The following is a 17,510-nucleotide window of genomic DNA, read 5'->3' as shown; positions in this document are numbered from 1 at the left end:
GCTGCTTCTACGAGGCGCCGCAAGGCGCCGCCACTGCATGCGCTCTCGTCGGCACATAAAACTGTAACTTTATCTGGTCGCCTGCGCTCGCTCGCGCAGACGGGAGTTTCACCTCCTGTATAGTCTTGCTCCGTGGCAGTAGTTGAATACTAATGAAAGCATCACGACTCAAAAGTACACAGCATTAAGGAGCAGTGTTACACGGGAAATCAAGCAAAAAAAATGAGGCTGGTCCGCACTGTTAAATGGGGACCATCTTCACAAAGGCTGATTCATGGATGGGGGGGGGGGGTGTCTTTGTTTTATTAATTTCTAAGAGTTGTTTCGTCGAAAAAAAAAGTGACGTTTCTTATTATTTTATCACACACAAAAAAAAAAACTGCACGCGTAAGGCGCGTTTGTACTCCATCGTCTTCTGCGCGCAGGCAAGCGTCAGTTGGGGCCCGAGTGCCGATTGGAGATTCTTGCGGTTGGGTTCTTTTTGAAAAATTATATATTTTTTTTTTTGAGGAAAGGAAATGGCGCAGTATGTGTCTCACATCTCGGTGGAAACCTGAATTGCGCCGTGAAGTAGTACTAAGTGGTTTTTATTAAAATAATAATAAAAAGGAAGGAAAAGATTTTTCCTAGCCTCGGCATCTGCCATCGATACTGAGGCACCTGAGCTGGGGCAGCGGAAATAAAGGATAGCAGGCAGAATAGAGAAATGAAATGAAAGAGGTGAGGGGACAGGAAGAGAGGATAGGGGCAGAAGTAATATGTACAAACTACTTACACAATAAAAAATGTGTCCAGATTGTCCGCGTGTGTGAAAGAGTGTGAGTGAAAGAAGGAAGAAAGAGGTGCCGTAGTGGATGTTCCGGAATAATTTCGACCACCTGGGAATCTTTAACGTGCACTGACATCTTTCAGCACACGGGCGCCTTTTGCGGTTTTCCGTCGAAACGCGGCCACCGCGGTCGCTCCACGCACTTTTCGGAAAGGGCGCGCGACGGCAAAAAAATTGCTGTGCGATAGCGCCCAGTGCAATCGCGTCTTCGCAATTTCATCTAAGAAGTAATATGGCTATTACTAACGGCCGGCTTGAAATCTCAAGTTGCAGTCAAGCACCTAACTGTAATTGGTGAAAAGTTTTCTATTGCAAATTAGTTAACCAGCTTAATATAGTTCACATGATTCCCCTGTTTTCTCATGTACGCCAACGTTACAACGCCGCAGACGCGATATTTCAAGAAGCCTATTTTTCAAAATTCTGGTTATAGCTGAGACAGATACTACGCCATTTCCTTTCCCAAAAAACCAATTATTATTATTATGAAACAACCGCCTAACAGTGCTCGGACTTTTCAGTGATTTATCGAAAACTCCTCGGACTTTATACGATTTATTACTCAATTTTCGTGTTTTTTTTTCGAGGAGTATTGTTTTCTACGGATGAATTTCTCTTCTCATATTTTGCATACTGTGAGGTCATAAGTCGCGTTGTGTTATATACTGTTTCTTTTTAGCACGAGAAGTAATTTAACAGTAATTAATGCACGAACGGTCGTATTTAGAGCTGCTCTCCGCAAGAAAACATGCATATTACAAAAACTAACATCGTGGGAGTCATATGACCGAACAGTCACGCAAAAACGTGAATAAAAGCTTAGTTCTAGAAACCGGATTTTCATGTTCCCGTAGCGCTCTGGATTGAACGAGCGGGCATGGCATCACGTAATCTGTGCGCTGGAACAGCCGCTGAACCCGTAATTGTGGTATCCAGAACGTGACCCTTTCTAGCCACGCTTATGCTTGGTTTCCCGCCAGTGTCCTTACATGCAGTGGAAAAACCTGCTGTAAATAAGCAGTGCTACGCAGTGGATGTTTATTTGTACTGTGAAGTTTAGCATTGTAAATATGCGTTACAGAGTATGCTCAGAATACCTAGCAGTGTTTTGTTTGTGCCTGGACCACCTTTGGCTCCTTAGGTCCCCGACTTTGGTCCTTGTGGTGTCAGTTTATATGCCACGCCGCAAAACTGCACTGCTTCTATTGTTTTCAGTAGCGTAGATATTCCAACAACTAACAAAAAAAGCCCGGTACCGTCTGGAAGACGCTGAAGTAACGAGCGTTAGCTGTTTGTAACAAGGTAACCGTATAGGCTAGTTAGTGTATTTCAGACATAACTTCACCAGCGAAAGCACGAGACACCAGGAGAAGAAGAACACAGGACAACGCTGGGCTAACAACTGAAGTTTAATCGAGAAACGGCAAACTTAGGACACCAGAAGACGCATGCGTATCAGACACACTAAAAAAAACAAAAAAAAAAACAAATAAGTTGCCATTCATCACTAGATGAAGAAAGCGAAGAAGAATGCGCCGCTCGTCTCGAGAAATGGAATGTAATACCCTTCGACACGGGGTGGATAGCCACCATGCTCAGGAATGGATGGATGGATGGATACGGCTAAACCCTTTACATCGGGCGGTGGCTCAAGCTATGCGTGCACGCACGCCGCCTAGCGGAACGATCGCCGCCTAGCACCATCGATCAGAGAAATTACGATGCGCGTCTACCCATTGTCGAGTTGCACCCCCTCAAGATACGTTCCAAACGTAATTTGCTTCGTTTGGGGGGTCAAGGCGGGTTTAGAATTCCGCTTGCGGTGCGATATGCTAACGCTTCAATTAGTAATTGCATGTATACAATGTTTACCTATTATTTAATTGTGGTTCTATTTCTATACCACAACCCATAGTTTTATTTGCCTACCAAATTCGGTTTACAACTGTCCCGGGATGGGTGCCCGTTGTTGTCGGAGTATATATAGCGGAACGAATGCATACATATAGCGGTCCCGTAACGGGAGTTTGCTCCTCGTTTTAGGATATTTTTGGTGAGGGGGAAAGGAATGAGAGGGTGCCGCCAATTATAATGGCCGTCATCTTGGATTTGACAAACCGAAACTATGCCGCCATTGCGTCCCCTGACGCCATACTCGTCCCCTGACGCCATACTCACATAATTCGACCTCTATCCGCCACATTGGACCGTGACGTCATCATTAGCATGCGGCAGGTGGTGGTCTCGACAATGCTATTGTAGATGGCGCTGCAAGTCTAAATGCGAGATTCGCTGTTTTCTAGTTGCAGCCACAGACAGCGCCTTGATCTCAGGGTGACAGGAGACCTCACGAAGTCTCGAAACGTGATGAGTATTTGCTGCCACAGATGGCGCTGTGATCAAGGGTGGTAGCAGGCCCCACGAAATCTCGAAACGTGATGAGTAAGAGCTAACGCTCTTCAAAGCGAACAACGAGGCTCTCCCCTCGGTACCGCAATTCGGACTGACGCTGACGTAAACGTGCGCTTGTATTTAGTACTGCGCAATTAAATGTATGCTTGCCAGTACATTTCGTCCCCAAATGTCCGTCAGATGCACTGTAACCGTTAACCACAAATGGAAATAACCCCCCATGTACACCCATACCGGAAATCAGACATCGAAGACAAATCGATATTAGATAATATTGAAAGGGTAACGGAGAGGACTCCAAGAGAAGGGTAGCAGGGGGCGGAAGAAGTTAGATGGGCAGATGAGATGAAGTTCGCGGGCATACGTTGGCCACAGCATGGCAAAGGACAGGGTTAATTGGAGAGACGTGGGAGAGGCATTTGTCTTACAGAAGGCGTAGTCAGGCCTATGGTGATGTACATCCACGATGCAGTACTCACGCACACAGCTATAGCGAAAGCGTCTTTTAGAGCGCTGGCTCTTACGGCGAAGATCCCCGGCCAATGCGTAGTAGTCGCGGCCGTCAACATCAATCGTCCGCACACACGCCGACCGGTAGCGGTGCTACCGGAGAGCAGGAGGAAGTGCGAGGAGGAGCGGAGCAGAGGACGCGCCATGTATGCAGACGGCTAGGGTGCCTCGAAGGCCAACGGACACCCAGAACCACACAGCTGAGGTGTCCACCGAAGAGTGAGGCAGTTACTGCATCCTTTCCTTTCCTTAAAAATCAATTTTATTTCTTACAACCGCACGCGCTAGAGGAGCAGCCAGTCAGCCACAATATAGAGGGGGCAAATGAAGCGGCGTGGTGGTGAAATGCATCTATTTGGCTATATTCACAGAGAGGTGCTCAGGGAGGGGCCGCCAGTGGGCCTCGCCCCTTACAATACAAGGCGGAGTCCTTCATTCCGATATCCCGTTGGTCTTGACCGCTGCGCAGGTGCGCCGAAGCAGGGCCCGTTCGGCAGACAGCTCCTGGCATCCGAGCAGGGCCGCCTCCCAGTCCTCTCGGGTAGGGGAAGGGGTGATGTGGGGAAGGAGGAGTTTGCCTGAATACCCAAAACATGTGGAAGGTGTCGGCCACCTCCCCACAGAATGAGCAGCGGCCGCCAGCGCGCGCACGCACGCACGCACCCCCCCCCCCCCCAACACACACACACACACTTCTGATTCTGACGAAGGCCGTTCCAGGGCCGAAACATGAATAAACTGTTGGAATTGTTTTAAACGTTATGGTACGTAACACGTTAAAAGAAATTGATTATATGTAATAAACTGTATTCCATAAAAATTCTGTACAGTATTGATTACTTTTTAAAGGTGTAACGTTATCGATAATAAAACTATAATTTCAGCAACCCATTATAGCAGTCAATTAACATCTATTCGAAAAATAAGCTGTACCCACCACTGTAAGACAGGAAACTAATTTGGTGGCAAACACTAGTGCTAGCGTGGAATATTCGTTTGCAATAGAGAGACAATGGTAGGGCTGCGGAACAGCCACGAGCGCGAGGATGTCCGGAGATGCAGGCCGAGCGTCCTGCATGTGACTAGCCCAGTGTTCCGCGGTTCGCATTTCTTCGCGGCGGCACAATAATAATAATAATTGGTTTTTTGGGGGAAAGTAAATGGCGCAGTATCTTTCTCATATATCGTTGGACACCTGAACCGCGCCGTAAGGGAAGGGTAAAGGAGGGAATGAAAGAAGAAACGAAGGGAGAGGTGCCGTAGTGGAGGGCTCCGGAACAATTTCGACCACCTGGGGATCTTTAACGTGCACTGACATCACACAGCACACGGGCGCCTTAGCGTTTTTCCTCCATAAAAACGCAGCCGCCGCGGTCGGGACAACAGAATGTCAAGTTTAGTGAGCTCGGGCTTTGTCTCCCCAGAGGGCGAACAACTAGGAAGCGCGACGCTTTGCATAACTATGCGAGCTCGTGTGCAAGGTCTTCGTACATTACCACTCCGCGCTTCCCCCAGAGCACACACCGAGGGAGTCCAGAGTCGCTGCTGATATTTTCACTAAGAGGCGTGGCAAAAATACCGACAAAAAGTGAGAAAAATGACTGCTGTGGAAAATTAACAGCATGTGAATTGCAGTAGACAACAGATCAAGGAAGGCGCACCGACTCATTCTATATCGTATGTCTTATGCCAATAAAAGTGGAAAGAAAAATAACGTTATAGTGTTCAATTACAGTCTTTTGTAAATGCTCAGTTACCTATTTTTGGGCGGTTGTAATTGACTGAAATCAGCAACATTTCAGATGAAGAACTTGGAATTTCAATCGGTTACGTTTTTCTGGAACGTGCATAAGGTCATCCATAAGGCTCATCAATAAAGTTTTCACCAACCTACCTTGCCTAGAATGCATGATTAATGAGGTCGTCATTGAAGGCAGCGCGCTCGAAAGATCGTGAAAGTTGAAAAAAAAAAGGCAGAAGCAGCTTCAATTGAAATTCTGTTGAAACTAATAGGCGCATGCAAATACCTAAGCATTGCGATTTTACTGATACGAGTGCGTCATGATTCCAAAGGAAACGGGAGAAACCCTCCGTAACACTTATATGAACCCAGTACATCTTCCTGCGTTCTATAAGACAGCATAGAGGTACAGCAGTGTGCAGAATTGTCTGTCATTAGCGGTGTTTGTCGTCTGTCTCCGTAGCGAAGCTTCCACGGAAGCTTCATTAAAAGATAGGACCTGCAGATGGTGCAGGCCAAGACACCGTCATCATATTTCATTGCTTCTTGCGCGGAAAAAAAAAACGTCTGTATAGAGGATTGGAGTCAAAATAGGAGCACGATCTTTCGGCAATCGCTGTGCTGTGGCGGCTGAGGAAATTTCTTTCAGCTTGATTGTAGCAAAGTGTAAAAAGAATTCTACCGACTGTTACGAGCTCCCTATCGTACACAAAGGCCCACGCTCCGTTGGAAGCGGCAGAGCCATGGCATTAAGAAGCTGAACCTCTGCTCACATCCGCGCTCTTCTTGAACGAACAGCCCTCGAGTTAAAGGGCGCAAGCGTTACGCTGCTGCCAGAAAGGTACGACTGAAAATGTGCATCCAGCTAAGTGACTCTACGCACGCGCATGCACAGTATTCGTAGCTGCCTTTCATAACTCGCTACGGCTCGATAGTGCAGGGCTCACTTGTCACGCTTCTGATTTGGTGGCTCAGTGGTTAGAGCGCTCGGCTACTGATCCGAAGTTCCCCTGTTCGAACCCGACCGCGGCGACTGCTTTTTTATGGAGGCAAAACGCTAAGCCGTCGGTGTGCTTTGCAAATTCAGTGCACGTTAAAGATCCCCAGGTTGTCGAAGTTATTCCGGAGCCCTCCACTACGGCACCTCTCTCTTCCTTTCTTCTTTCACTCCCTCCTTTATCCCTTCCCTTACGGCGCGGTTCAGGTGTCCAACGATATATGAGACAGATACTGCGACATTTCCTTTCCCCCAAAACCAATTATTATTATTAACAACGCAGCGCACATCCAAGGCGCGTTCACCACGAAGCGTGCGGCTTGCTGCCCGTTCGTTCGGCGCGGAAGCTATGCTGGCGTTCGAGGCATCGGGTTTGTCGAGAACGATGTGCCGATGAACTACGACTGCAACTTGAGTCCCGCGCGTTTCGGCAAGGCGCCTGGCAGCGCTTCTACATGGTTTGCCGCTCCGCGCGTCCGTTTCACTGTACATAGCAGGGCGATTTGTCTAACGGGCAAGGCGTCGCGCCGAACGGGCGATGGCGTTCCGTGGACTCCCTGGCAGTGCTGCAACAGGCTGTCGCGTTCCACTCTTATAAAGGCGAAGCTAAGCGTCCGCCAATTTTTGTTTGTCTGTGTACAAGTGAGCGGGTTCTTTTATTAATGCGAAAGCATTAAACGGCTCAATTTCAAGGTCATATCCACAAAAAAGTGTCCGCAAGAAACGGCACCAGGGACGTCACGAACCGACGAGTCACGCGACGATGATGATGATGTCACATAATGATAAATAATATAATTAGATAACGCGAAGACTGATAGTATAATTAGTGATGACATCAAATGAGTGCGACGCCATACCAGGTCACGTGACAGCTATGCATTGTGCCATCAAACCTAGTCACGTGACGACGCTGTAATATGACATCACACCTACTCACGTGACAAGGATGTAATTTCTCGTCATACCAAGCCCCCATCCACCCCCTTCTATCCCCATTTCAAGGTCCATATGAATCCCATATTACTACACATGCGCGCATGACGCATTACAAGAGTGCCCACAACTCGGTCCACATTAATGACACTTGGGATTGTCCAGCAGGTAAACGCGCCAGTTGTCATGTATGACATACTGCAAAGATCGTGCAACGACACATGCCTTTGACTCATGAGATGATGGCGATGATTATGATGCTAATAGTGTATCCTTATGAGCCCGGGGAAGTCTTGTATACCGCTACCAAATTAAAAGTTGCCAGAATATTGATTAAATATTGAACATTACCCAGCAACCGAAGACAATCATTGTGCTGGAAAAGAGGAATACCTGCTGCTAATAAATAGGGATGATGATGCTGATGTTCCTGTGAGGGCCAAACTCTCCCCGTTTCCGCCACTTCCCTCCAGGTGGCGATGGTAATGGTTTCGAAATCCTGGGAATTCTCCGATGACTCGGTGATCCCGCGGCATTTTGAAAGAAAGGGCTAGATTACGTCTCCGAACACGATGAGAACTATTAAAATCACACGGGTCAAAACAACTGGCCTAGAGTGGGCAGCGTGAACCGCTCTCTCTGCCAAGTGCACTATGGCTCTCCGCTCAAATCCCCCCCCCCCCCCCCGGGGAAAAAAACCCGCCTAAATACTCATACGCCTCAACAGAATTCTGAGACAAGCTGCTTTATGTGAATCACTTGTTTTCGTTAAAAACTGAACTAATCAATGGTACGCCAGCATCATCGACGTTTTTTACCGCCGAGCACCGCGTGAGCATTCTGCGAAGCCTTTTGAAGTGAACGATAGGTCTCTGCACAATACTTAAAGGAAAGATAACGTGTAGTGCCTGGCCGTCTGCAAGGCAGGCCGCCAACCTAACTGATCCCATACGAGAAAAGAAAAGAAAAAGAGAGAATGATTAGAAACATACAAACAAAAATCGCACACTAAAAACAGAAGCAAACAACTGTGTGCCCCATTAAACGTCATATTAGAAGGTTTGAAAGAGCGACTCAGCAGCACAGCGCGAGCATGTAACCAGTTCTATTCACACATCTTTATTAAAAAAAAAGTAAAAGGATTCAGATACCACATCACCATACGTTCATAATAGCTTGGCACTTTTTCGCCGCTGTAACACCGCTAGGCCGGCGCGTTCGTCTCGTGTTGCGATGTTTCGGCAATAAGCGAATTTCCGAGAAGGAACAAGGAACCGGAATCCAAAATAGAGGTTACACGAAAAGATAAAAAGTGAAATTGTGTTTGCATCTGCTTGCATTACGGAGCGGGAATAGACAGAATTAGTGTGAGATTCGAAAGGGGAAGTCACCGATCAAAAGCTTCCACGGTGTTATAGAGGTTTTTCTGGCTTCATGCTTTTTTAATCAAATCAGCAGATGTCGTCGTTAGGGACAGCATGAAATGAATCATGTTGTCTCGCCTGTGCTGACTACTCCAGTTTCTGTTAATTCAGCTTGTGATTATTATTATTATTATTATTATTATTATTATTATTATTATTATTATTATTATTATTATTATTATTATTATTATTATTATTATTATTATTATTATTATTATTATTATTATTATTATTATTATTATTATACTTTATTTCCAGGCAATTGTACATGATAGTAACCAGCCCGCTTTAGCACTGATGCTTGTGAGTGTGACTGGGCAGTACAGCACGACTGCATCAGGACAAAGCATTGCACAAAAACAAAAAAAAACATAATATCGAAAGCACATAAATGTTCAAAAGAAATAAACAAGCACATGTATGTCGCAAAGTAGCGAGGCTCGAAACAAGGTATTAGTACTGGCATCGTATATGAACAACATTGTATTTTCCTCAATACACATAAAAAGAAACCAGACAGGGCATTTTTGCAACTGAATTATCTTTTGAGCACTACATATAAAGAAAGAGCATTGTTCCAAATGAATTGTCTAATAAGGGAAGCATACGAAAAGCACATGGTGTCATTCATTTGACTGCACAAATGACCGTATAAACGCCTTAATTTTTCGAACAGAGGTGAAGGTGTTGTCGGTTTTTAATCTGTAGAAACATGAAGGTACATAAAATGCGCGGGTTCTCTTTTCATAATTAGTGTACACACGTGGAATACTGAATTTCTCTATGTGTACAGCAGGATCCCCTTTATTCTATTGCAAGGCAAGAGCCATGACGTCAGCGCCGGCAACGAGCATGAACACGAAGCAGTCTTGCTTGGGGCCACCCGCGCTGCGACGAATTTATTGCGTGCTTGTTGGACTGAACTTGTTTGTTTGCGGCATCAAACAAAGCTACCGCGGGTCAACGTGAGTTACGTGCTCTGCGCGCTCCCGGGAGTTTGAGCCGATCGGTATAGGCAGTCACGGGTAGCGGGGCAAGGGGGAGGGAGAGTGGCGTGCTGTGACAGCAGCACTCCTTCCAGGAAGACCAGAAGGGTGCGTCTTCCTGTCGGCTCGGGATGAACGGACATTACAGCGCAGCACCGAAAGCTAAGAGCGGACTGCGGCATCCGGATGTCTAGACAGGGGAAAGCGAACACCAAGCGTCATTGCATGAATACTGCGGAGATGCGCCGCAACTCCGCTTCGGAAGCGGCACTCGTCGGAGTAAGACGTGACAACTTCGAAAAATCTCGACCTAAAAATTTCGACCTCACTGAATGACGACCTCACTTAACCCCAAGCTCACGCGTGAGGTTGAGGTCTGATTTGCTGACCTCACTCACAAAATTTCGAGCCGTCGCCGACGTCACTTCAACCTCACCTCACGACGTGAGGTTGAGATCGTTTTGAGGTTGAGGTCGACCTCATGAGGTTGCCCCCCTCTGTCGCTGATAACGCTGGAAGACAGCACGTGTATTGGGCCGTGCTGCGTAGGTTTGCACCTAGGCTTCGACCCTTTGCGGCAGCACTTCATCCGCCTCGGTAGCGCAGCAGGCAGCGCGTCAGTCTCATAATCTGAAGGTCCTGAGTTCGATCCTCACCCGGGGCAAGGCGGTGTTTATTTTTATTTATTCGCACCTTATCCATGGCACAGTTAGTAACGATGGGAGAGAGCATGTGTGTTGGGCGTTACCGGGTAGGTTTCCAAACTAAGCTGGGACCCTTTGCAACAGCACTATATCCGCCTCGGTATGCTGCTACAAAACCGCGTGAACGTCTTTTGTTCTTCCAGGAACTGTGTGCGTACATCAAATGCAATAGACTTGTCATTCTTTGGGGGGATTTCAGTTGTGTTCTCAGTGCAGATGACCGATCAAGCTCAGCGGTTACCGAAAGTGCTGTTTTCTTGAAAGAAAACATTGAAAAGTATTCACTTGAAGACATAGCCCAGTTTGCAAAGGGAGGAATGAGACGTCATTATACACATTTCCAAGGGCGTGGCCATGCTAGGCTAGATAAAGCTTACTTTTCCCTTGAGCTAACAGCGATTTTCGATAACTACATCGTCGAACCGGTCACATTTAGCGATCACTGTTGTGGCATATTCACCATGGCAAAGAACCCGACACCTCAAGCGAAATTCAGCTGGGACTTGCGGAAGCTCAATGCAAAATTATTAAAGGAAGACACGTTTCTTTTACAAACAAAGAAAGTGTCAGAAAAAGTTTGGTTGAGTTATGAGAAAAGTTGGGCAGAAAAGTGGGAGGAATTTAAAGTTGATGTCAAAATGAGGGCTATCGAAGGGTCCGTAGAAATCAAACATGCTGAAAAAGCTCAACAAAAGAACCTAAAACAGATGTTGAAAGAATTAATTATGGAGGAAAATAGAGCTCCGGGACTATAATCTGATCTTATCAGCGAAGTTAAAGCCAAGCTTGACGTTATCGGTGTGACAAGGTTTCAGGCAGCTGCAATCCGGGCACGAACGGATCGCTTTGCTGGCAGTTGATATGCACAGTAGGCGGAATTTGACGACAAAAAAAAAGATATGCTGTAAGGAAAGATATCGTAGAAGTTGAAAACAAAGGTACTCTGACGGAAGATCCGAAGGTGATAAGGGAGTCTTTCAGTCAGTATTACCGTGATTTGTTCGCTTTAAAATCGGCGGATGTACAGGCGGCCTTTTAGGCTGAATTTTTAAATCTATTACCCCAACTGACCAGCGAAGACAGACATCCTGTCTGCGGACTTATCAACAGCGGAATTGGAATACGCTATTGATGAGCTTCACTTGGAGAAATCGCCAGGTCCTGACGGGATAACAACGGAATTTTATTAGGCGTTCAAACGCAAAACTGCTCTCATTTTACAACGCGTTTATGAAGAGTCATTTACAATAGGTATTTTACCACCGTCGTTTTCCCGTGCACCTACAGTACTTATACCAAAAAATGACAATCCTGATAAGCTTAAGCAAGTTACTGGTTATCGGCCGATAACGCTTAGTAATGTTGATTATAAATTTTTTATGAAAGCATTAGCCAAACGTTTACAGTCAGTTATGGACATCTTGGTTTCCCCCCACCAGACGTGTGGAATTCAAGGGCGGACCATCTTCACGAATGTTCATGTCACTCGGAGTATACTGGAATGCTGTGACGCCGACTTTAGGCGAGTCGCATTTGTTGCAATTGATTTAGAGAAGACCTTTGATCGTGTATGTCATGATATTCTTTTTTATATCCTCGAACGATGTCTGTGTTGGGGAAGTAATTTTAAAAGGGGTTCAAATGGCTTATAGTAACTGTACCGCGAATCTGGTTGTTAGCCGAGAGCTTGCCGTGAGAGCATCCGTGCGGCAACGCTGCCCATTGTCACCGTTACTTTTCGCTCTGTACCTAGAGCCACTTCGCCGGAATGTAATAAATAACAGCTCTATTCATGGTTTTGAACTAGAAGCACGTGAAATTAGAGTACCGGCTTATGCCAATGATGTGGCAATTTTTTGTAGCGATCACAGACCGCAGCATAGAACATGCGGTGTCGGTTGTTCGCAGGTTTTGTGATGTAACCAATCGCGTTGTTAATCTGGACAAATTTGCGGGGTTTTGGCACGGGAACTGGACATCAGCCCCTTTGTTTCATGCAAGTGTAAGATGGTCACATGTCACTTCCAAATACCTACGTGTTCCTCTTTAAAAATATCGAGATAACGATGACTTTTGGAAGGAGAAAATTCAAGAACTGTCAACGCGTACACAGAAAGGGTCGGGAAAGGAACTGTCCATATTCGCGCGCGCAAACATATGTAATGTATACCTGGTTTCAAAAGTGTGCTATTTGTTCCAAGTCCTTTCTTGCTCTCGACTTAACATTGAAAAGTTTCATTTTCTTTGCAGTTTTTATTTGGCAGGCCTCATGGGAGAGGACTAAACGTGATCATTTATTTCTGCGTTTGAGGAAAGGGGGTCTTTCCTTGCCACACTTGTACCTGAGGCAGGTGGTGTCACGATTTATGTTTCTTCGAGATCAACGCGACCCTTTCCTACGGGCTTTTATTCAAGTGAGGCTTTCTTCGGATTTGCCAAACTATATTATTTCCACTGTAGACGGGATGCGATACAGTGAAAGTAGATTTTGAAAGAAGTGATCTTTGCTTTCCGGTTTCTAAATTCTCGGTTTAATTTTGGAATACCTATCAAATGTCACGCGTAAGAAATCGCTAAAAGATTTGCTTGACTGCGTCTTCCCCGAGCCAATATATAGATCTCTGTATAGTGGAGGCCAAGGAGGAAATGTTTTAAAAAGAGTGCACTGGTACGTTGCCGGTTAAAACATGGATGGAGGAGAAGGGATTGTTTTTTTTTTCATGGGGTGCTGACTGCTTGTTGTGTCACAAACCAGAGTGAACACGTCTTTATTGATTGCTGGGATGCGCTGCTCTCTTGGGGCGTGCTCCAGCGTACAATAAACAAAGACTTACCCTTGACGCCGTATGGTATACGATTGCTGGACGTTGAGGCGGATCTTTATAAATACGATGTAATTTTCCTTCTTGGCCTGCACAGCATTTGGCGAAGCAGGATGGCTGTATGACACTGCGATGAAAATGCGCGGTCTGTCCGAGGTTACTTCAAAGAAAACATATTTAAGCTGCGTGAAGTGTACAAGCAGCTATGTTTTGAAGTTATCGAGGTGATGGAAGAGTTGTGTTCCTTGAAAGAGTTTTGATTTTCTCACGTGAGTGAAACACATGTCCGCTCTTGATGTTCCAGAGTGCAGCGCGGAACATTTTTGTGATTTGTAGTAAACACACAAAGCCGTACGTGCAGTGTGCCACGGGTGTGGTATATGAAATCCCCCTTAAATGTGGCAAAGTATACGTCGGGCAGACTGGCCGCTGTGTGAGCGAACGTGCCACGGAACACGAACGTTCACGTTTCCGACTCATTTGAAAATCTACACCCCCCCCCCCCCCCCCCCCTGCTGCTCCTGCAAAGATGAGAGCTATCAACACTGTGAGCCACGACTTGAGCGTATCAAAATTCTAAGCAGAAGTAAGGACAGATTAGCACGCGAATTGTCCGAAGCGTTTTTTATCAAAGAAAGGGGCGACACGCGCGTCAGCCCCACATCAGTCTTCCTGCGAGACAGCGAATACAGATTATTAAATAGACGATAAGATACAGTCTGCGCTCCCTAATGTATACAGGAAATTTCCCATCGCCATGCGCTCCGGTCCTTCATTGTGTATAAATGCAGAATGTGTCTGCTTCATTAAACATAGTTGGAGTCAGAACCCGTCCCGTGCACTTCTTTCTGTGTCACTGTCGTTTATGTAGCGCTAAAAAAAACTTCTTGAAGAAATCATGCTTCACCAACTAGCCTCACAGCGTGTTTTGTTACTTTCATAGATCGCGGAGAGTCCTCATACCACTTCTGGCGCAGTGATGCAGCGTTTAAGCGATGCGCCACTTCCCCAGCAGGTGGCTGTTTCAAACACAGCCACTGGTGGGGCTTTTGGCACCCTTGTTGCTCTTCCCGAACAACCTCTCCCAACCAATCATTAATTTAACTGCCATCTGCCATGCCCGGTGGGCAGTTTGCTCACAACCACATGGGCAGGTTGTGTCCTGCCACGGTGGGAAGGTTGTGATGATATATCACAAGTGCACGTGTCCTAGGTGGCATACGGGCTACCTGCTTTTTCGCTCACAACAGCAAAACGGGAGCCCTTGACGTTGTCGCGTGCGCATGCGCGCCCAAAACTTGCAGCCTGTATGCGCGTCCACAGTCAATCATGGTTCTGCCCAAGTGACAGCGCGCATGGGCATGCAGGAGGTTTCCTTTGCGGATGGTACGTTGGAAGGAAATTGGAATGTCACAGCTGCAGAAGATGAGAACCACAAAACGGAAGGAAAGCTTCGTCCGCAGCTTTCCGCGTTGATGTAGCAGACAGCCGGCAGTCGAGCGCTCCAAAGCTTTAATTAGTCATAACGCAGTAATTTTAAATGAAGAGCGAACAAATATGCACCCTGAAGCACGTTAGGGCGGTACTCAGGGAGTCTTTTATCTCGAAGTAGGCAGTTCTGAACCTATATGACAACCAAGGCGCGCGTTCGACATTGAATATGGGCCGAAGCGGCTCGTTTTCGGAGGTCTCGCCGATGTCTCTTGCTTGTAGAACCAGTGCTGGAACTTTCTGTACTGAAGCAACGTCTTAACTCCCAGCATACTTGCTTCTCTGACCATATGCACAACCCCTCTACTTTATACAGGGCTTGGTCAGGCTAGTTGCTTCATCGCATCCAAAGCAAAGCCTGCGACGAGACAGGCGCCAGCATGGAATCACCCTATTATCGCCGTGTGTATACACAGAACTGGCGAAAGGAGCTTACAGAATCGCATTTAATCAGGCGGCCAAAATTAGCATTCACTCGCAGCGGTTGGCGACTTCTCTTGCGCGCGTTAGAGCCAGCGATCAGCAAGCGTGTGGGCGACACTCACCTCCGGCGCGACGGAAAGCTGGGCGCCCATGATCAGCTGCACCACGGCGGCGTCGCTGTGCGCGTCGAATGGCAACACACCGGTGAGCAGGACGTGCGTGATCACCCCCAGCGCCCACATGTCCACGGCATGGGTGTAGGGCCGTCGTGAGACCATTTCGGGGGCCATGTAGCGGAGCTTCCCTTCGCACACGGTGTGCATGCACGCCTCTCGGCCCGCCGTGGGAGCACTGGCCAGGCCAAATTCTGTTATCAGCACCTTGGCTCCAGCGCCCGGATGCTCGTACAACACATTTTCTGGCTCTAGATTCCGATGCGCAATTCCCAGGCCGTGCAAGTGCGCTAGGCCACAGGTCAGCATGTGAATGACGCGAGCCGCGTCAGTTTCGACGAACGGAGCGCGCACTTCTAGTTTGTCCTGCAGGCTGCCACCAGTCGCCAGTTCCATAACCATGTAAACAAGACCGCCGACGCGAAATACTTCGTCCAGCCGCACCACATTCGAGTGCCGGACACGCCTTAGCACCGCCAGTTCGGTCTCAACGTGAGAGTCAACTTCAGTTTCTATTATTTTTACAGCGTACAGCTGCTTTGATAGCTTGTTCTCCACTCGCAGCACTCGACCGAAGCGTCCTTTGGAGATGACCGTCTTAACGTTATACTTTGCCAAAACACGAGCGTCAATGCGGTAGCTCCCAGCTAATGAAGATATCTTAATCGTTTTCACCCACTTGCCTTGCTGCTTTCGTTGGTGGCAACCGGGTCGCATCACTGTCTCCACAGAACCAGCCGAAAGAGCAGCCGTTTTCTGGGTCATCTTTGCTTGGCCGCTACCCATCTCACGCCGAGCACAACGCGTCGGCGACGCTGTTTCGTAGTCTTCACACACATCCGAATCCTTCAAGACAAGCTTTCTGCCGGCAAGCACGCGCAATTCGCGAACACCGATTTCGAGCAGACGCCGCTGGCAGACACCCGGTATTTGGCGGGAACCTATGACGGAAACAGTAATGCGCCTCATAATGATGATAGTGCTTGCGTAGTTGAATTTTGAATTGGTTGAAAATGAAATATCGTATTAATATTTTCTGCACATTGCAAAAATGATGAGTTATTTCTTGCTTGTGTGCGAGAGCGTCGCCACACCTACGCACTGCGTTTAAGGAAACGATGTTGCAGCTTTGGGGGCGCTGCAAACAACAGGGTGGATAGGCGCGAAATCCTAAATTGCACGCATGAAACATCTTTTGCTCTCTTTTTTTTGCATATTTTCGACTCCGTTCAGTAAATTCGATCGGTTGCTCATCAATCCTGAAGATGGCAGGTGGTAAGCGCGCTTGGACGCGTTCTTCGACGACATTTAAAAGCATGGGTGGCAGGATTGCCATCGCTGTAGCGTCGGTCATATGTTGTTCGTTCCTTGCGCTTACAGTGCTGCTAAAACGTATCCAAGTCAGGTAGGCGGAACTTTAACACAAAACAGTTTACAACTATATACTCAGTAGCCAGAATGAAATTAGGAGAATTGAATAAAAAACGCTGCGTGTTGAACCGGATAGCAAACCATCGTGAGTTGAAACTGGAATGGATAATTTAACCCCGCTAAGCAGTAGTCACGGAGGAAGACTATAAGGAGTGGAAACTCCGCCGTCTGCTGCTCTGCGGCGACCAGAAAAGGTCACAAGCCCGCGGCGCCACTATCCTGCTGGCGGCGCCTGGCGGCCTGGAAAGAAACTACTGAAATACAACGTCACACCCTGCCCGCTGAAGCAAACACCCGTTTCGTCTGCTTGGCTGCTTTGAGCGCGCGCCACCTGCCCGGGCGCTGCATTTTTTTTTTTCTCTCTGCTGCTTCTACGAGGCGCCGCAAGGCGCCGCCACTGCATGCGCTCTCGTCGGCACATACAACTGTAACTTTATCTGGTCGCCTGCGCTCGCTCGCGCAGACGGGAGTTTCACCTCCTGTATAGTCTTGCTCCGTGGCAGTAGTTGAATACTAATGAAAGCATCACGACTCAAAAGTACACAGCATTAAGGAGCAGTGTTACACGGGAAATCATGCAAAAAAAAAATGAGGCTGGTCCGCACTGTTAAATGGGGATGATGATGATTAT

The 17,510-nt window shown here is 47.3% G+C and overlaps 1 protein-coding gene and 1 non-coding gene across 2 annotated transcripts; one reads left to right on the top strand and one right to left on the bottom strand.

Annotated features, from left to right (window-relative positions):
- Positions 1–4,153: 4,153 nt before the first annotated feature.
- On the bottom strand, positions 4,154–16,350 carry LOC144114138 (serine/threonine-protein kinase H1 homolog). Its single transcript, XM_077647652.1, has 2 exons — positions 15,398–16,350; positions 4,154–4,285 (listed from the first exon to the last, which is right to left on the bottom strand). The coding sequence occupies exons 1-2, from the start codon at positions 16,232–16,234 to the stop codon at positions 4,184–4,186; spliced, it is 939 nt and encodes a 312-aa protein (XP_077503778.1). The 5' UTR covers positions 16,235–16,350; the 3' UTR covers positions 4,154–4,183.
- Positions 10,427–10,499, top strand: TRNAM-CAU (transfer RNA methionine (anticodon CAU)). Its single transcript has one exon. It is a non-coding gene; the product is annotated as a tRNA-Met (tRNA).
- Positions 16,351–17,510: the final 1,160 nt, after the last annotated feature.

The sequence above is a fragment of the Amblyomma americanum genome, chromosome 1 (assembly GCF_052857255.1).
Source record: "Amblyomma americanum isolate KBUSLIRL-KWMA chromosome 1, ASM5285725v1, whole genome shotgun sequence".
NCBI lineage: Eukaryota > Metazoa > Arthropoda > Arachnida > Ixodida > Ixodidae > Amblyomma > Amblyomma americanum.
The sequence above is the reverse complement of the archived record's forward strand: the minus strand, read 5'-3'. Positions and strand labels throughout refer to the sequence as shown.

Bases quoted from the DNA above. Each gene is read 5' to 3' on its own strand.
- LOC144114138 (XM_077647652.1), bottom strand. From the start codon at position 16,234: ATGGGTAGCGGCCAAGCAAAGATGACCCAGAAAACGGCTGCTCTTTCG. The intron at 4,286-15,397 runs GTGAGTGTCGCC...CCTACCCGAGAG, and splicing joins AGCTTTCCGTCGCGCCGGAG to GACTGGGAGGCGGCCCTGCT.